At 40.1% G+C, this 21,663-nt stretch overlaps 1 protein-coding gene across 1 annotated transcript in view; it reads right to left on the bottom strand.

Annotated features, from left to right (window-relative positions):
* The window catches only part of LOC128685191 (NPC intracellular cholesterol transporter 1-like), a 157,905-nt gene that overhangs the window by 41,695 nt on the left and 94,547 nt on the right, over positions 1-21,663 (bottom strand). The window contains exon 4 of the mRNA XM_070085711.1: positions 19,218-19,303. Within this exon, the coding sequence (XP_069941812.1) occupies positions 19,218-19,303 (86 nt within the window). The remainder of the gene's footprint in view (positions 1-19,217; positions 19,304-21,663) is intronic.

Raw genomic sequence — 21,663 nt, 5'->3', positions numbered from 1 at the left:
ACATATTTTATGAAAAAGAAGATAAATAAATATACAAGGTATGATGTAGCACGTAATGAAAGTAGTTTATTAGATTATGTATTGGTGGATAAAAGGTTGATGGGTAGGCTCCAGGATGTACATGTTTATAGAGGGGCAACTGATATATCGGATCATTATTTAGTTGTAGCTACAGTTAGAGTAAGAGGTAGATGGGAAAAGAGGAAGGTGGCAACAACAAGTAAGAGGGAGGTGAAAGTGTATAAACTAAGGGAGGAGGAAGTTCGGGTGAGATATGAGCGACTATTGGCAGAAAGGTGGGCTGGTGCAAGTATGAGTAGTGGGGGGGGGGTTGAAGAGGGTTGGAATAGTTTTAAAAATGCAGTATTAGAATGTGGGGCAGAAGTTTGTGGTTATAGGAGGGTGGGGGCAGGAGGAAAGAGGAGTGATTGGTGGAATGATGAAGTAAAGGGTGTGATAAAAGAGAAAAAGGTAGCTTATGAAAGGTTTTTACAAAGCAGAAGTGTTATAAGAAGAGCAGAGTATATGGAGAGTAAAAGAAAGGTAAAGAGAGTGGTGAGAGAGTGCAAAAGGAGAGCAGATGATAGAGTGGGAGAGGCACTGTCAAGAAATTTTAATGAAAATAAGAAAAAATTTTGGAGTGAGTTAAACAAGTTAAGAAAGCCTAGGGAAAATATGGATTTGTCAGTTAAAAACAGAGTAGGGGAGTTAGTAGATGGGGAGATGGAGGTATTGGGTAGATGGCGAGAATATTTTGAGGAACTTTAAAATGTTAAGGAAGAAACAGAGGCAGTAATTTCATGCACTGGTCAGGGAGGTATACCATCTTTTAGGAGTGAAGAAGAGCAGAATGTAAGTGTGGGGGAGGTACGTGAGGCATTACGTAAAATGAAAGGGGGTAAAGCAGCTGGAACTGATGGGATCATGACAGAAATGTTAAAAGCAGGGGGGGATATAGTGTTGGAGTGGTTGGTACTTTTGTTTAATAAATGTATGGAAGAGGGGAAGGTACCTAGGGATTGGCAGAGAGCATGTATAGTCCCTTTATATAAAGGGAAAGGGGACAAAAGAGACTGTAAAAATTATAGAGGAATAAGCTTACTGAGTATACCAGGAAAAGTGTACGGTAGGGTTATAATTGAAAGAATTAGAGGTAAGACAGAATGTAGGATTGCGGATGAGCAAGGAGGTTTTAGAGTGGGTAGGAGATGTGTAGATCAGGTGTTTACATTGAAGCATATATGTGAACAGAATTTAGATAAAGATAGGGAAGTTTTTATTGCATTTATGGATTTAGAAAAGGCATATGATAGAGTGGATAGAGGAGCAATGTGGCAGATGTTGCAAGTATATGGAATAGGTGGTAAGTTATTAAATGCTGTAAAGAGTTTTTATGAGGATAGTGAGGCTCAGGTTAGGGTGTGTAGAAGAGAGGGAGACTACTTCCCGGTAAAAGTAGGTCTTAGACAGGGATGTGTAATGTCACCATGGTTGTTTAATATATTTATAGATGGGGTTGTAAAGGAAGTAAATGCTAGGGTGTTTGGGAGAGGGGTGGGATTAAATTATGGGGAATCAAATTCAAAATGGGAATTGACACAGTTACTTTTTGCTGATGATACTGTGCTTATGGGAGATTCTAAAGAAAAATTGCAAAGGTTAGTGGATGAGTTTGGGAATGTGTGTAAAGGTAGAAAGTTGAAAGTGAACATAGAAAAGAGTAAGGTGATGAGGGTGTCAAATGATTTAGATAAAGAAAAATTGGATATCAAATTGGGGAGGAGGAGTATGGAAGAAGTGAATGTTTTCAGATACTTGGGAGTTGACGTGTCGGCGGATGGATTTATGAAGGATGAGGTTAATCATAGAATTGATGAGGGAAAAAAGGTGAGTGGTGCATTGAGGTATATGTGGAGTCAAAAAACGTTATCTATGGAGGCAAAGAAGGGAATGTATGAAAGTATAGTAGTACCAACACTCTTATATGGGTGTGAAGCTTGGGTGGTAAATGCAGCAGCGAGGAGACGGTTGGAGGCAGTGGAGATGTCCTGTTTAAGGGCAATGTGTGGTGTAAATATTATGCAGAAAATTCGGAGTGTGGAAATTAGGAGAAGGTGTGGAGTTAATAAAAGTATTAGTCAGAGGGCAGAAGAGGGGTTGTTGAGGTGGTTTGGTCATTTAGAGAGAATGGATCAAAGTAGAATGACATGGAAAGCATATAAATCTATAGGGGAAGGAAGGCGGGGTAGGGGTCGTCCTCGAAAGGGTTGGAGAGAGGGGGTAAAGGAGGTTTTGTGGGTAAGGGGCTTGGACTTCCAGCAAGCGTGCGTGAGCGTGTTAGATAGGAGTGAATGGAGACGAATGGTACTTGGGACCTGACGATCTGTTGGAGTGTGAGCAGGGTAATATTTAGTGAAGGGATTCAGGGAAACCGGTTATTTTCATATAGTCGGACTTGAGTCCTGGAAATGGGAAGTACAATGCCTGCACTTTAAAGGAGGGGTTTGGGATATTGGCAGTTTGGAGGGATATGTTGTGTATCTTTATATGTGTATGCTTCTAGACTGTTGTATTCTGAGCACCTCTGCAAAAACAGTGATAATGTGCGAGTGTGGTGAAAGTGTTGAATGATGATGAAAGTATTTTCTTTTTGGGGATTTTCTTTCTTTTTTGGGTCACCCTGCCTCGGTGGGAGACGGCCGACTTGTTGAGAGAAAATAAAAAAAAAATAAAAAAAAAAATTATATATATATATATATATATATATATATATATATATATATATATATATATATATATATATATATATATGCAATAAGATCACAGTAAACAGGTGATTTCAGAATATGCAAATCAACCACTGTGAAAGAATAGAGAAATTCCAAGCGCTTTTGTGACTCACATTATCAAGGAACTATGAAAGTAAAGCATCCAAGGAAGGTATATAAGGGGTCTGGCTAACACCTCATGTTGTGGGATCTGATAGTGAAGTGTTGGCCAGACCCCTTATATACCTTCCTTGGATGCTTTACTTTCATAGTTCCTTGATAATGTGAGTAGTCACGAAAGCGCATGGAATTTCTCTATTCTTTCACAGTGGTTGTTTTGCATATATATATATATATATATATATATATATATATATATATATATATATATATATATATATATATATATATATATATATATTTATTATTTTTTTTTATTATCACACTGGCCGATTCCCACCAAGGCTGGGTGGCCCGAAAAAGAAAAACTTTCACCATCATTCACTCCATCACTGTCTTGCCAGAAGGGTGCTTTACACTACAGTTTTTAAACTGCAACATTAACACCCCTCCTTCAGAGTGCAGGCACTGTACTTCCCATCTCCAGGACTCAAGTCCGGCCTGCCGGTTTCCCTGAACCCCTTCATAAATGTTACTTTGCTCACACTCTAACAGCACGTAAAGTATTAAAAACCATTCGTCTCCATTCACTCCTATCAAACACACTCACGCACGCCTGCTGGAAGTCCAAGCCCCTTGCACACAAAACCTCCTTTACCCCCTCCCTCCAACCTTTCCTAGGCCGACCCCTACCCCGCCTTCCTTCCACTACAGACTGATACACTCTTGAAGTCATTCTGTTTCGCTCCATTCTCTCTACATGTCCGAACCACCTCAACAACCCTTCCTCAGCCCTCTGGACAACAGTTTTGGTAATCCCGCACCTCCTCCTAACTTCCAAACTACGAATTCTCTGCATTATATTCACACCACACATTGCCCTCAGACATGACATCTCCACTGCCTCCAGCCTTCTCCTCGCTGCAACATTCATCACCCATGCTTCACACCCATATAAGAGTGTTGGTAAAACTATACTCTCATACATTCCCCTCTTTGCCTCCAAGGACAAAGTTCTTTGTCTCCACAGACTCCTAAGTGCACCACTCACCCTTTTCCCCTCATCAATTCTATGATTCACCTCATCCTTCATAGACCCATCCGCTGACACGTCCACTCCCAAATATCTGAATACATTCACCTCCTCCATACTCTCTCCCTCCAATCTGATATCCAATCTTTCATCACCTAATATTTTTGTTATCCTCATAACCTTACTCTTTCCTGTATTCACTTTTAATTTTCTTCTTTTGCACACCCTACCAAATTCATCCACCAATCTCTGCAACTTCTCTTCAGAATCTCCCAGAGCACAGTGTCATCAGCAAAGAGCAACTGTGACAACTCCCACTTTATGTGTGATTCTTTATCTTTTTACTCCACGCCTCTTGTCAAGACCCTCGCATTTACTTCTCTTGCAACACCATCTATAAATATATTAAACAACCACGGTGACATCACACATCCTTGCCTAAGGCCTACTTTTACTGGGAAATAATTTCCCTTTTTCCTATGTACTCTAACTTGAGCCTCACTATCCTCGTAAAAACTCTTCACTGCTTTCAGTAACCTACCTCCTACACCATACACCTGCAACATCTGCCACATTGCCCCCCTATCCACCCTGTCATACGCCTTTTCCAAATCCATAAATGCCACAAAGACCTGTTTAGTCTTATCTAAATACTGTTCACTTATATGTTTCACTGTAAACACCTGGTCCACACACCCCCTACCTTTCCTAAAGCCTCCTTGTTCATCTGCTATCCTATTCTTAGTCTTTCATTTTTAATTCTTTCAATAATAACTCTACCATACACTTTACCAGGTATACTCAACAGACTTATCCCCCTATAATTTTTGCACTCTCTTTTGTCCCCTTTGCCTTTATACAAAGGAACTATGCATGCTCTCTGCCAACCCCTAGGTACCTTACCCTCTTCCATACATTTATTAAATAATTGCACCAACCACTCCAAAACTATATCCCCACCTGCTTTTAACATTTCTATCTTTATCCCATCAATCCCGGCTGCCTTACCCCCTTTCATTTTACCTACTGCCTCACGAACTTCCCCCACACTCACAACTGGCTCTTCCTCACTCCTACAAGATGTTATTCCTCCTTGCCCTATACACGAAATCACAGCTTCCCTATCTTCATCAACATTTAACAATTCCTCAAAATATTCCCTCCATCTTCCCAATACCTCTAACTCTCCATTTAATAACTCTCCTCTCCTATTTTTAACTGACAAATCCATTTGTTCTCTAGGCTTCCTTAACTTGTTAATCTCACTCCAAAACTTTTTCTTATTTTCAACAAAATTTGTTGATAACATCTCACCCACTCTCTCATTTGCTCTCTTTTTACATTGCTTCACCACTCTCTTAACCTCTCTCTTTTTCTCCATATACTCTTCCCTCCTTGCATCACTTCTACTTTGTAAAAACTTCTCATATGCTAATTTTTTCTCCCTTACTACTCTCTTTACATCATCATTCCACCAATCGCTCCTCTTCCCTCCCGCACCCACTTTCCTGTAACCACAAACTTCTGCTGAACACTCTAACACTACATTTTTAAACCTACCCCATACCTCTTCGACCCCATTGCCTATGCTCTCATTAGCCCATCTATCCTCCAATAGCTGTTTATATCTTTCCCTAACTGCCTCCTCTTTTAGTTTATAAACCTTCACCTCTCTCTTCCCTGGTGCTTCTATTCTCCTTGTATCCCATCTACCTTTTACTCTCAGTGTAGCTACAACTAGAAAGTGATCTGATATATCTGTGGCCCCTCTATAAACATGTACATCCTGAAGTCTACTCAACAATCTTTTATCTACCAATACATAATCCAACAAACGACTGTCATTTCGCCCTACATCATATCTTGTATACTTATTTATCCTCTTTTTCTTAAAATATGTATTACCTATAACTAAACCCCTTTCTATACAAAGTTCAACCAAAGGGCTCCCATTATCATTTACACCTGGCACCCCAAACTTACCTACCACACCCTCTCTAAAAGTTTCTCCTACTTTAGCATTCAGGTCCCCTACCACAATTACTCTCTCACTTGGTTCAAAGGCTCCTATACATTCATATATATATATATAATATATATATATATATATATATATATATATATATATATATATATATATATATATATATATACATTCATATATATATATAATATATATATATAATATATATATATATATATATATATATATATATATATATATATATATATATATATATATATATATAGTAGGTTGGTAGACAGCAACCACCCAGAGAAGTACTACCGTCCTGCCAGATGACTGTGAAACAAAAACCTGTAACTGTTTTGCATGATGGTAGGATTGCTGGTTTCTTTTTCTGTCTCATAAACACGCTAGATAACAGGGATATCTTGCTACTCCTACTTACACTTTGGTCACACTTCACAGACACGCACATGCATATATATATATACATACATCTAGGTTTTTCAACTTTTTCTAAATAGCTCTTGTTCTTTTTTATTTCTTCTATTGTCCATGGGGAAGTGGAAAAGAATCTTTCCTCCGTAAGCCATGCGTGTCGTATGAGGCGACTAAAATGCCGGGAGCAATGGGCTAGTAACCCCTTCTCCTGTATACATTTACTAAAAAAGAGAAGAAGAAAAACTTTATAAAACTGGGATGCTTAAATGTGCGTGGATGTAGTGCGGATGACAAGAAACAGATGATTGCTGATGTTATGAATGAAAAGAAGTTGGATGTCCTGGCTCTAAGCGAAACAAAGCTGAAGGGGGTAGGAGAGTTTCAGTGGGGGGAAATAAATGGGATTAAATCTGGAGTATCTGAGAGAGTTAGAGCAAAAGAAGGGGTAGCAGTAATGTTAAATGATCAGTTATGGAAGGAGAAAAGAGAATATGAATGTGTAAATTAAAGAATTATGTGGATTAAAGTAAAGGTTGGATGCGAGAAGTGGGTCATAATAAGCGTGTATGCACCTGGAGAAGAGAGGAATGCAGAGGAGAGAGAGAGATTTTGGGAGATGTTAAGTGAATGTATAGGAGCCTTTGAACCAAGTGAGAGAGTAATTGTGGTAGGGGACCTGAATGCTAAAGTAGGAGAAACTTTTAGAGAGGGTGTGGTAGGTAAGTTTGGGGTGCCAGGTGTAAATGATAATGGGAGCCCTTTGATTGAACTTTGTATAGAAAGGGGTTTAGTTATAGGTAATACATATTTTAAGAAAAAGAGGATAAATAAGTATACACGATATGATGTAGGGCGAAATGACAGTAGTTTGTTGGATTATGTATTGGTAGATAAAAGACTGTTGAGTAGACTTCAGGATGTACATGTTTATAGAGGGGCCACAGATATATCAGATCACTTTCTAGTTGTAGCTACACTGAGAGTAAAAGGTAGATGGGATACAAGGAGAATAGAAGCATCAGGGAAGAGAGAGGTGAAGGTTTATAAACTAAAAGAGGAGGCAGTTAGGGTAAGATATAAGCAGCTATTGGAGGATAGATGGGCTAATGAGAGCATAGGCAATGGGGTCGAAGAGGTATGGGGTAGGTTTAAAAATGTAGTGTTAGAGTGTTCAGCAGAAGTTTGTGGTTACAGGAAAGTGGGTGCAGGAGGGAAGAGGAGCGATTGGTGGAATAAATAGGAGAGGAGAGTTATTAAATGGAGAGTTAGAGGTATTGGGAAGATGGAGGGAATATTTTGAGGAATTGTTAAATGTTGATGAAGATAGGGAAGCTGTGATTTCGTGTATAGGGCAAGGAGGAATAACATCTTGTAGGAGTGAGGAAGAGCCAGTTGTGAGTGTGGGGGAAGTTCGTGAGGCAGTAGGTAAAATGAAAGGGGGTAAGGCAGCCGGGATTGATGGGATAAAGATAGAAATGTTAAAAGCAGGTGGGGATATAGTTTTGGAGTGGTTGGTGCAATTATTTAATAAATGTATGGAAGAGGGTAAGGTACCTAGTGATTGGCAGAGAGCATGCATAGTTCCTTTGTATAAAGGCAAAGGGGATAAAAGAGAGTGCAAAAATTATAGGGGGATAAGTCTGTTGAGTGTACCTGGTAAAGTGTATGGTAGAGTTATAATTGAAAGAATTAAGAGTAAGACGGAGAATAGGATAGCAGATGAACAAGGAGGCTTTAGGAAAGGTAGGGGGTGTGTGGACCAGGTGTTTACAGTGAAACATATAAGTGAACAGTATTTAGATAAGGCTAAAGAGGTCTTTGTGGCATTTATGGATTTGGAAAAGGCGTATGACAGGGTGGATAGGGGGGCAATGTGGCAGATGTTGCAAGTGTATGGTGTAGGAGGTAGGTTACTGAAAGCAGTGAAGAGTTTTTACGAGGATAGTTAGGCTCAAGTTAGAGTATGTAGGAAAGAGGGAAATTTTTTCCCAGTAAAAGTAGGCCTTAGACAAGGATGTGTGATGTCACCGTGGTTGTTTAATATATTTATAGATGGGGTTGTAAGAGAAGTAAATGCGAGGGTCTTGGCAAGAGGCGTGGAGTTGAAAGATAAAGAATCACACACAAAGTGGGAGTTGTCACAGCTGCTCTTTGCTGATGACACTGTGCTTTTGGGAGATTCTGAAGAGAAGCTGCAGAGATTGGTGGATGAATTTGGTAGGGTGTGCAAAAGAAGAAAATTAAAGGTGAATACAGGAAAGAGTAAGGTTATGAGGATAACAAAAAGATTAGGTGATGAAAGATTGAATATCAGATTGGAGGGAGAGAGTATGGAGGAGGTGAACGTATTCAGATATTTGGGAGTGGACGTGTCAGCGGATGGGTCTATGAAAGATGAGGTGAATCATAGAATTGATGAGGGAAAAAGAGTGAGTGGTGCACTTAGGAGTCTGTGGAGACAAAGAACTTTGTCCTTAGAGGCAAAGAGGGGAATGTATGAGAGTATAGTTTTACCAACGCTCTTATATGGGTGTGAAGCGTGGGTGATGAATGTTGCAGCGAGGAGAAGGCTGGAGGCAGTGGAGATGTCATGTCTGAGGGCAATGTGTGGTGTGAATATAATGCAGAGAATTCATAGTTTGGAAGTTAGGAGGAGGTGCGGGATTGCCAAAACTGTTGTCCATAGGGCTGAGGAAGGGTTGTTGAGGTGGTTCGGACATGTAGAGAGAATGGAGCGAAACAGAATGACTTCAAGAGTGTATCAGTCTGTAGTGGAAGGAGGGCGGGGTAGGGGTCGGCCTAGGAAGGGTTGGAGGGAGGGGGTAAAGGAGGTTTTGTGTGCGAGGGGCTTGGACTTCCAGCAGGCATGCGTGAGCGTGTTTGATAGGAGTGAATGGAGACAAATGGTTTTTAATACTTGACGTGCTGTTGGAGTGTGAGCAAAGTAACATTTATGAAGGGATTCAGGGAAACCGGCAGGCCGGACTTGAGTCCTGGAGATGGGAAGTACAGTGCCTGCACTCTGAAGGAGGGGTGTTAATGTTGCAGTTTAAAAACTGTAGTGTAAAGCACCCTTCTAGCAAGACAGTGATGGAGTGAATGATGGTGAAAGTTTTTTCTTTTTCGGGCCACCCTGCCTTGGTGGGAATCGGCCAGTGTGATAATAATAATAATAAAATATATATATATATATATATATATATATATATATATATATATATATATATATATATATATATAAAACACTGATCTTTGGCTGAAGGAGACTCGAACCTACGAACCTTAGGACAAGGTATGCAGTGCTTTACCAATCTACCCACACTGGACAATACCTTGGCGTGTAGCATGAGCTACACGTTTGATCCAAGGCAGCCAGCTTTCAGGGAGAAGGCTTACAGCTTTTCATGTCGTCCCCTGCATGCATCAGCCTTACTAGAGATTTGAACAATGCAAGGAATTCGCGAGAGCATGCGAAATATACGCAAACACTGATCTCTGGCTGAAGGAGACTCGAACCTACGAACCTTAGGACAAGGTACGCAGTGCTTTACCAATCTACCCACCCTGGACAATACCTTGGCGTGTAGCATGAGCTACACGTTTGATCCAAGGCAGCCAGCTTTCAGGGAGAAGGCTTACAGCTTTTCATCTCGTCCCCTGCATGCATCAGCCTTACTAGAGATTTGAACAATGCAAGGAATTCGCGAGAGCATGCGAAATATACACAAACACTGATCTCTGGCTGAAGGAGACTCGAACCTACGAACCTTAGGACAAGGTACGCAGTGCTTTACCAATCTACCCACACTGAAAGCTGGCTGCCTTGGATCAAACGTGTAGCTCATGCTACACGCCAAGGTATTGTCCAGTGTGGGTAGATTGGTAAAGCAGTGCGTACCTTGTCCTAAGGTTCGTAGGTTCGAGTCTCCTTCAGCCAGAGATCAGTGTTTGTGTATATTTCGCATGCTCTCGCGAATTCCTTGTATATATATATATATATATATATATATATATATATATATATATATATATATATATATATATATATATATATATATATATATATTGTCATTATCTGGGTTCATGACTTGTCTCTTCCTACTCTGTTTTTCCTCTAAATCTATCTTCCACATCTTTTAAGTTAAAAAATTATATTAATGTTCTTATTAACCGCTCAATGACTGACTTTTTTTCGCCATTTTTTTAAATACATCAATTACTTTTCCTCTCATGCACAACCTGCCTGCTTCTCCCTGCCTTCAGAGCTATGACTGTCAATTACTAAACTCTAAAATTTCAATTCTTTACATGTCTCGTCATGGCTATCTTCCTAATTTCATAAGGTATCTGATCACTTACTGAAATTTAAATTCACCTCATCAGTAAAGACGCATGTCCTGACTTCCCTTTATTTCAAATTTAAATAATGTTAACACAGTTTGCCTTGTGATATTAAGCTTTCATTTCGACAGACTAATACACATCGAAGCAATTTGGATTTCTCTACGGTGTGTATTGCATGTATTGGAGTCTCCAGTAAACTGGAGAAAACAGCAGGCCCCTTTCTGACAGACTAAGACACTAACAGCGTTTATTATGTCATGTTATTGACAGTATGCTAAAACTTGTCCGATTTTTGTCTGATCACCTTCTCGCCTTCCCAGATGCTGTCTTACTGAGGCAGCCAGTATACAAAAAAAAATCCGTAATCTGAATTTATGTCTCGGGTTTGTTTTTGTGGACGGTTGCTTTTACCAGTATATTGTCAAATGCTCGAATCTTTAGAACACACGCGGCTTTATCTGACTTTGGGTTTCTTACCCTCCTTATCCCTAACTTTTATTTTGGTTGCCTCCATTTTTCTCTTTCACAGCTAGATAATGGTCTAAGATGGACCGAAACGTCGTCCAGTTGTCATCAAAATGTGGGTTCTCTTTGTGAATTATTCCTAGAGTGAGATTGTTATTTTTATTCTTACAGGTGTTAAGATTGTGATACTGGAACAGTGCCCAGAACAAGAACTCTGTGGAGCATAATTCCTAAACAGTTGTCAGAGAGGCATCACCAGCGTCTCAGACAATAAGGAACTTTGAACTGCTGCTAAACAGTGAAAAACTGAAATAAAAATTTAGCAAACCATATAAATTGCAAACTTTTAATGAGGATATTTTATGAATGTGGAAAGTGATCAGTAATATTTTTTTTTAATAATAGAAGGTAGAGGCCCGTGGCCTGGTGGCAAATGCTCTCGCTTCACACGGTGAGTGTCCGAGTTCGATTCCAGGCGAGGGTAGAAACATTGGGCGTGTTTCCTTACACTGGCTATCCATATTCACCTGTCAGTAATAATGGGTACCTGGGTTGACTGGTGTGGGTCGCATCCATTTAATTAACTACAGAAACTCAAGACTTATCGCCACAGAAGACAACACTCCATACCGAAGAATCCTGGAATCATCGCTTATCTCTATAACCAACAATTTCAACCAGAACAACGGCTTCTATAACATAGCTGAAACACTCGCCAAGAAACTTCTTCATCGCTATCCCACATAAGAACATAGAACACTGCAGAAGGTCTACTCACAACTTGTCCAATACCCCCGCCAAGCTACCCAAGACTCTATAACTCCACCCGGTAGATCATCAGATGCAGCATTCTCCACCTGACCTCAACATTCTGAACATGACTATAAATACTCCCGTACCTTCCAACCCAGGTAGATCTGTGTGTGACTTGAAAAAGCCCACTGTGTGGGTGAAACGTTGTCAATAAAGGATCACATTATACTGCATATGTGTTTACATTTCCACTGTGTCGGTATTTGATACCATTTATTTCCAATCCCAGGGAATGTTGCCCGAGTCTTACTGGGAGAACCACGCCATTGAGCAGCATGTGGGGCAAAATGGACAGCAACAATCTTCAGCTCGTGATGAATGGTTTGAAAACCCGACAAGTTGAAGATTGAGACACTTATGCAGCATATGGGAATCTTTAATCAGGAAACGTTTCGCCACACAGTGGCTTCATCAGTGAAGCCACTGTGTGGCGAAACGTTTCCTGATTAAAGATTCCCATATGCTGCATAAGTGTCTCAATCTTCAATCTTCAGCTCACTTCAGAGATGTACGCCAGCAGTAGTAGTAGTAGTAGAGGTAGTAGTGGTGGAATCAGTCAAAAACTAAGAAAGAGGAGAACTGCAAGGGAGCTAGGGGCCCACAGAGGGTAAGAACATAAGAACATAAGAAAGAAGGAACACTGCAACAGGCCTACTGACCCACGCTGAGCAGGTCCATGTTCCCCCCCGGATTAGACCAATGACCCCCCCCCCCGGATTATCCCAATGACTCACCCAGTCTGGTCATCCCCACTCAAGGATGGGGCACTGTACCAGACCCAGCAGCAAAGCTAGTCAGTTGTGATGAATGGTTTGAAAAACCGACAAGTTGAAGATTGAGACACTTATGCAGCATATGGGAATCTTTATTCAGGAAACGTTTCGCCACACAGTGGCTTCATCAGTCCAATACAAAGAGGAAGGCGTAAGGAGAGGAGGAGAATGAGGTAATCAGTCCCTCAACCTGGAGTCGATGTGTTCAGTCCATCAATTCTACAAGATTGATGGACTGAACACATCGACTCCAGGTTGAGGGACTGATTACCTCATTCTCCTCCTCTCCTTACGCCTTCCTCTTTGTATTGGACTGATGAAGCCACTGTGTGGCGAAACGTTTCCTGAATAAAGATTCCCATATGCTGCATAAGTGTCTCAATCTTCAAAGCTAGTCAGGTCCAACTCACACCCACCCACACCCACTCATGTACTTATCTAACTTATTTTTAAAACTACACAACGTTTTAGCCTCAATAACTGTACGCGGGAGCTTGTTCCACTCATCCACAACTCTATTACCAAACCAGTACTTTCCTATACCCTTCCTGAATCTGAATTTTTCCAACTTGAAACCATTGCTGCGAGTCCTGTCTTGGCTGGAAATTTTCAGCACACTATTTACATCCCCTTTATTTATTCCTGTTTTCCATTTATACACCTCGATCATATCCCCACTAATTCTACGCCTTTCGAGAGAGTGCAGATTCAGGGCCCTCAGTCTATCCTCATAGGGAAGATTTCTGATACATGGGATCATCTTTGTCCTCCTCCTTTGTACATTTTCCAGAGCATTTATATCCATTCTGTAATACGGTGACCAGAACTGAGCAGCATAGTCTAAATGAGGCCTAACCAAGGATATATAGAGTTGAAGAACAACCTGGGGACTACTATTATTTATACTTCTGGATATGAAGCCAAGAATTCTGTTAGCTTTATTGCGAACACTAATGCACTGTTGTCTTGGTTTTAGATTACTGCTAACCAGAACTCCTAAATAATTTTCGCAATCGGTAGTATTAAGATCTACATTAGATAGTTTATATGGGGCATGGTTATTTAACTGTCCAACATTTAGAACTTTGCATTTGTCAATATTAAACTGCATCTGCCACTTCTCCGACAATTGCGTCAGTCTATTCAAATCATCTTGGAGTGCTCTAATGTCCTCATTAGAATGAATTGGACGGCCTATTTTGGTGTCATCAGCAAATTTGCTTATGTCGCTATTTATTCCCTCACCTATGTCGTGTATGTAAATTGTGAACAGCAACGGGCCCAACACTGACCCCTGAGGAACACCACTTGTGACGTGCCCCCATTCTGATTTCTCCCCATTTATGCAAACTCTCTGCTGTCTATTTGTCAGCCATGCCTCTACCCAGGAAAAAATTTCTCCTCCTATTCCGTGTGCCCTAAGTTTCCTCAATAGCCTCTGGTGTGGAATTCTATCGAAAGCCTTACTGAAGTCCATATACACAATATCATATTCATTACCATGATCTACCTCCTCAAACACCTTAGTAAAAAAAGTTAGTAAATTCGTAAGACAGGAACGCCCCTTTGTAAAACCGTGTTGAGAATCATTAATCAATCTGTGCCTGTCAAGATGGCTACGAATTGCTTCGGCAATTATTGATTCCATAAATTTTCCCAATATGGAGGTAAGGCTTATTGGTCTATAATTCGAAGCCAAGGACCTGTCACCTGCCTTGTAAATAGGTATTACATTTGCCATTTTCCACTTATCAGGCACTATGCCAGTTTGTAGTGATATGTTAAAAAGATTAGCCAAAGGTATGCTAAGTTCCTTTTTACATTCCTTTAACACCCTTGCAAACAGTTCATCAGGACCTGGGGATTTGTTAGGTTTTAGTTTCTCTATTTGTCTGAAGACCATGTCACTAGTTACCGCTATCGTACATAGTTTATTATCATCCTGTTCTACGTAATCTATTATTTCAGGAATATCGCTAGTATTTTCCTGGGTGAAAACTGAGAGGAAGTACGTATTTAGTGTTTCACACATATCTTTATCACTGTCAGTGATCTGACCAGAGTTACTCTTAAGTGGGCCAATCTTGTCCCTAATCTTACTTCTGTATACCTGAAAGAACCCTTTTGGGTTAGTCTTTGAATCCCTTGCGACCTTAGCCTCATAATCCCTTTTTACTTTTCTTATTCCTTTTTTTATTTCTCTTTAATTGAATATATTGATTTCTTAACTGCCCATCCCCTCTTTTGATACGCCTATATATGCCTCTCTTTTGACCAGTGAGATGTTTTAATCTATTGTTCATCCATTTGGGATCATTTTTGTTAGATCTAATTTCCCAACTCGGAACAAAAGTTGTCTGGGCAGCTAGAACTATGCTCTGAAAAACCTCATATTGGCAACCAAGATCACATACCTGACCCATAATCAGGTCATCCCAATTTAGCCCACCCAAGTAATTTTTCAGTCCCATGAAGTCGGCCAAGCGAAAATCTGGGATAGAGATTTGATTGCAGTTATCTGGGTAATTCCATGATATATTGAAACTAAGTGATTTGCGATCACTTTCCCCAAGCTCATCATTAACCTCAAGATTATTAATTAGTGACTCTTTGTTGGCAAGAACCAAGTCAAGCAGATTGTTTGCTCTAGTTGGTTCTGTCACAACCTGTTCTAAAAAGCTATCCTGAACCGTATCAAGAAAGTCACTAGACTCAAGATTTCCTGTCATATTGTTCCAATCAATTTGTCTAAAGTTAAAATCTCCCATTATCACAACATTTTCTAGATGCCTTATGAATTTCGTCCCATAACAGCTTACTGCACTCCCTATCATGGTTTGGGGGCCTATAAATCACACCCAAAATTAATTTGTCACGTCCCTCGAGAAACTGTAGCCAAACCGATTCTGTGTTCGATGTTTCTAATCTTATATCATGTCTAAGACAACAATTTAAATTTTCTCTGATATACATCGCCACACCACCACCCTTCCTGTTGACCGTATCAGTGTGGAATAGTTTATAACCCTGCATGTTGCATTCAGAAGGCATTTCTCTATCTTTCAGGTTGAACCAGGTCTCTGTTATACCAATAATATCTATATTACCTACACTTGCAAGTAATTTTAGCTAATCTGTCTTATTTCTTAGACTCCTACTATTTGTATAGTAAATCTTTAGGGAGCTAGTCATTCGTTGCCCTCTACTATCTCTCTTTGTTTGTTGATCAATTGATTTGCCATTACTAGCAACTTTATTTTGAATATTGTCTTTTAAACATATCCCTGAGGTATCCCGGCAATAACTGCTGTTTTTAACCCTAATGCTGCAGCCTGATTGTTTCCCGCAAACACCCATACCTCTATAATATATCAGTTTAAATTCCTAGACAAGTCATCAATTACCCTCTCAGTTGAATTGGCTAATGCAACCACTCCATCCCCAAAGAGATGAACCCCATCCCTTGCATACATATCACATTACCTCTATAATCTATCAGTTTAAATTCCTAGACAAGTCATCAATTACCCTCTCAGTTGAATTGGCTAATGCAACCACTCCATCCCCAAAGAGATGAACCCCATCCCTTGCATACATATCACATTTGCCAAAGAAAAGGTCCCAGTTATCAATGAATGGGATTGCAAGTTTCTTGCAGTACCTGTCTAGCCAGCGATTTATACCAATTGCCCTATACATCCATTCATTGCCCACTCTCTTTCTAGGCAAGATGCTACATATGACTGGGATTCCTCCCTTAGACGTAACTACTTCTATGGCTGACCTGTACTTATCCAGCAGCTCCTCTCTCCTGCCCTTCCCAATGTCATTACCCCCAGCACTAAGACAGATAATGGGCTTGTTCCCATTACCTGCCATAATATTATCCAACCTGCTGACTATGTCGCCAACACCAGCTCCAGGAAGACACACTCTCTGTCTGAACTTCCCGTCTCTGTTACAAAATGCACGGTCCATATATCTTACCTGAAAATCTCCTACTATTAAAATATTCTTACCTTGATTAGCAGGGGAATCAGTGGTACCTTCAACCTCACTAGCCGCTGAAGTACACTCGTCTTGGAGAACAGAGAATCGATTTCCTACCTTCACATCTTCTCTTTTAACTCTCCTCATCTTCCTTCTTCCTGAACTGTGAACCACTTGCCACTTAAAGTGGCTGCCACTCTCACTGCTGGTGACCATTCCTACCTTACCAGCTAAATCCTTCTCACACTCGCTCCCAAACTCATCTATGCGAAGCTTCAGCCTCCTATTTTCCCCCTGAAGAAGTAGAATCTCCTTCTTCAACACATGAACCCGGGATTCTAAAGCACTACAACAAGCCATGGTATGGATTACAGCCCACGCTAACTCCCAAGAGCTTGGCAGGTATGACCGCACTTGACCACTGACCTCAGCGTAGGGTAGGAGCAAGAACACAGGGAAGGGGGGGAAATAATGAAGGAAAAAATACCCAAGGCAGAAGAAAGACGACCCAAAGGAGAAAGAGGAAAGAGGACAGGGAAAGAGGGAGAAGAAGAAAAAAAGGAATCAGGTTAAATCATGGGTGTTCTGAAGTTTGGAGCATTTTACAATGTAGTGGGAAAGGAAGGCATCTACAGAGATTCATACAAGGAAAGTTGTGTATAAGGGAGGATTCAACCAGACGGTGACTATGAAAGTTGGAAGTAGGGCAGACAGTTTTAGCAGAAGACCAGTCAATAGGATGACTGTGATCTCTGACGTGTCAGCAAGCCTAACATTACTTTTGTGCTAAGTCTGTCAGAAAGATATTGGCCAGTTTCTCCAAAGTACTAAAGAAGACAGGAGGAACAAGAAATAGAGTAGACACCAGGAACATCTATAGAGGCGAGGTATGAGCTAGATTAGTGAAAAGAGTGTTAGTCTGGCGGAAAGTAAGTTTGATGTCTAAGGAACGGAGAGAGTTGTTGAGATTAGAAAGACCGGAAATGTAGGGAAAGCAGAGGACAGGAGAGTTCCCAGGAGTAGAGAGCTTAGGAGAGATGAAAGTCCGTTTAGCATGTGAGGAAGCAGTCTATGAAATGGGAAGGGTAGCCAAGACAGGAAAATGAATTATGAAGAGTGAAAATTTCTGATTCAAGGAATTGAGGGTCACAAATGCAGAGAGCACGGAGAAAGAGAGAGATAACACTTTTCTTGACAGAGGAACCATGATAAGAAAAGTAGTGAATGTACATGCCACTGTCGTACATGGCTTGCGGTACGCGGAAAAGGCAAAACCTATATCTGAGCAGTGGACATGAACATCAAGGAAAGGAAGCAAGGAATTAAATTCCCATTCAGCTTTAAACTATTACCTACTACCTCCACTGCTAATACTACCACCTTCACTACTACCTATCTTGTCTGGTCCCTATTTGCTGGCCTATATATACTCCCTCCTGCGCTCCTTTCCGTTAGTGTGACTTTGTAAATGATCCAAGTTGGACCGAAACGTCGTTGTAAACTCCTCTCTCTATGTGCGGGTTATTTGTGTATTGTTCCAATCATGGTATTGTGCCTTTTTTTGTTATTTATGGATACTGTCTTCGGCGTTCAACCGATTTCTGGACTTTGTTTTTTAAGTTGGTGAGAGTGGAAAATCTTTGTTGGCAAAGATAGGTAGTTGCAAATAGCAAGAAAGCCGCCAAACATTTATATTATTATTTGAGCACTTTCATAAATTCTAATAAAAAAATAAAATATAAATATTACATTGTACACTCCTAATTGTTATGAGAAATCACAAAATAATACTTTACCGTGGTCATCAAAAGTCATAAACCCACTAACATAAACAATAAATTAATACTGACTGCAAGCAGAGACTATTATTGATAGCAAGATAGAACTAGGCCAAAAGTTAGGTGATGGTGTGTCAACAATAGGAGGTGCAGTTGTCGTGCCGCCTCCCGAGTCACTGCTGACAATCATGGTGTTGCCAGCCGCTGCAGTCCTTACCCATTTTACATTATTGCCAACTTAAGAAATGGTCCCTACAAATCATATTTTTATTAAGAAACTACAAATTATTTTTATGAAAGCATAACTATTGTAATTTGCCTCGTTTACTATTTTTTTGTGTGCAATTTTATATATGTTTATTGAGCGTTCATTATCCTCTGGGATTTTAATTTTTACCCCATTTGGGATAATTTACCCCAGTTCCCCGACCCCTGTACATGCGTCTCTATCCTATGTCTAATAATCAAGAGAACACTGTTGCAAGGAATGCAACTTAAGTTTTAAAACAATTTAATGACTTAAAACGAATTTGTTATAATATAAAGTTGTGTCAAAGCATCTATAAAAAATAAGAAAGTCATAGTTGTAAAGTCACAATAGCTTTATTCATTATGTGATAAAAAAAATAAAAATGGATTAAAGGCTGCTTTTGTTAGCTAGAACTCTGCAAAGAAGAATAAGCTTGCTTAGATTATTAATAATAAAGGAAGAGGAGAGTGACTGACCTGAAACACAGATCCTTCTGTGTATAGTTGTTGCCGTGTGCGTCAGTCACCACCAGACTGGACACCAGCTGATGAATTCTGTACATCTGATGGGAGACAAGGTTTACTATTACAAACACCACCGGAGTGAGTGGTACAAGGGAACTCTGTCATAACTATTCATAAAACTGTCTGTGGAGCCTCTCACCACTACTTCATCTAGGCCATTTCATTTTTTTTTTTTTGTGTGTGTGTGTGTACTCACCCAACTGTAGTTGCAGGGACCCTGTGTTATGCAGTGCTGCAGAAAAAAATATTTTACAAAATAATGCTCCATAGTTCCGGGATTGTACTGAATCCGGACACGTATTATTCCTGGTCAGGCAGTGACCAGGAGACAGACGCAGATGAGATGTTTATGAGTTAGTAGGAGACGGGTAGTGACGGGAAGAAGTCGTCATGTTTGGGCGGTAGTGTGAGTAGGTAATTTGATAAGTTTTTAGTGTATACTATAAGTTTGTTAGTGTTTAAGTGCTGTCAGTTATCTGGAAGGCCTGTTTATGCGAAACTACTGTATGGTGTTTTACCTGCTGGTAACTAGTCTACCAGGCAGAAGTGAAGAGGGGGGTATCATGGAGCCTCCCTGTTTATAAAGGATTATTTTATTCACTAGTAGCAGTGTGCTAATGTAAACTAGAATTAAAGTGATGCTGTAATGGAGTAGTTTGTAAGTTGTATATGAGTTACTATTATTAATATTGATATATTTTTGTATAGGTGAATTTTTGTGTCCGTCCTCATAATAATAATTAATATTGTTTAACATGGTTCAACCTGAGAGATAGAGAAATGCCTTATGAATGCAACATACAGGGTTATAAACTATTCCACACTGACAGGGTCAACAGGAAGGGTGGTGATGTATGTCAGAGAAACTTTAAATTGTTGTTTTAGACATGATATAAGATTAGAAACATCGGACACAGAATCTGTTTGGCTACAGTTTTTCGAGGGACGTGACAAATTAATTTTGGGTGTGATTTATAGGCCCCCAAACCTTGATAGGGAGTGCAGTAAGCTGTTAACGCATCTAGATATGAAAATGTTGTATTAATGGGAGATTTTAACTTTAGACAAACTGTTTATCAATATCAATGTCAAGTTTATTCTCTATAAGGGTTACAATGTGGGGTTTACAGGATTTGGATATTGTGTAGTTTACATGTTATAAAATACTAATTACAGAGGGGGCCACTAGGACACCTAGCATGGCTAGGCATTTCGGGCAGACTTAGATTAATTCTTAACATTAAATCCTTACAGATTATGGTATTAAGTCTAGGTGACTACATTATAATTTGCGAGTTTAGCAATGTGAATGCTTTTATTTTGGCACAATACAAGGTGTCTATATTGGAGTATCATAGGCAAATATGACTAGTTAGGATTCACTATTTTAAGATTAGTATTTCTGTGTTTATAGTCAGTGGGTGAGTGAGTGTAATTGTGAACCACCAGGTAGTTATCATGTAGTTAGTTGTCGGGGTGTATCAGGGAGATAAGATGTTTTCTAACTGTAGTTTTAAAAGTGATGAGTGTGTCTGCAGTTCTAGAGTTTTCAGGTAGGGTGTTCCAGATTTTAGGTCCTTTGAAATACATTGAATTTTTGTAAAGGATACGGATACGGGGAATGTCATAGAGATGTTTGTGTCTGGTGTTATGCCTGTGGATCCTGTCACAACTATCAAGAAAGCGTTTTAGGTCAAGGTTAATATTGGAATTTAAGGTCCTGAAGGTGTAGATTGCACAGTAGTAAGTGTGAATGTTCTGAGCAGGGAGTAAGTTTAGATCTATGAAGAGTGGGGGAATGTGTTGCAAGGGATGGGATTTAGTGATTATTCTTACTGCGGCTTTTTGTTGGGTTATTATTGGCTTTAGGTGTGTTGCTGCAATTGAACCCCAAGCACAGACAGCATAGGTGAGGTATGGATATATAAGTGAATGGTATAGTGTGAGAAGGGCAGTTTGCGGCACGTAGTATCATAACTTCGAGAGGATCCCCACCATTTTGGATACTTTTTTTGTTATGTGTTGGATATGGGTGCTGAAATTTAGGTTGTTGTCGAGGTATAGGCCAAGATATTTGCCCTCATTATGTCTGGCAATTAGAGTGTTGTTGATCTTAATGTTAAGTTGCGCAACACCTGCTCTGCTACCAAACATAATATAGTAGGTTTTGTCAGTGTTGAGTGTAAGTTTATTGGCTGTCATCCAAGTCGATATTTTGAGCAGCTCCTCGCTAACAATGGTGTTGAGGGTGGCAAGATTAGGATGGGAGATGACATAAGTCGTGTCGTCAGCAAAGAGAATGGGTTTCAGGTGTTGGGATATGTTTGGAAGATCATTGATGTAAATGAGGAAGAGCAGGGGTCCAAGGACACTTCCCTGCGGAACTCCAGTATCAAGT

The sequence above is a fragment of the Cherax quadricarinatus genome, chromosome 1 (assembly GCF_038502225.1).
Source record: "Cherax quadricarinatus isolate ZL_2023a chromosome 1, ASM3850222v1, whole genome shotgun sequence".
Classification (NCBI taxonomy): Eukaryota; Metazoa; Arthropoda; class Malacostraca; order Decapoda; family Parastacidae; genus Cherax; species Cherax quadricarinatus.
Note: the sequence above shows the minus strand (reverse complement) of the source record. Positions and strands in the feature narration are given on the sequence as shown.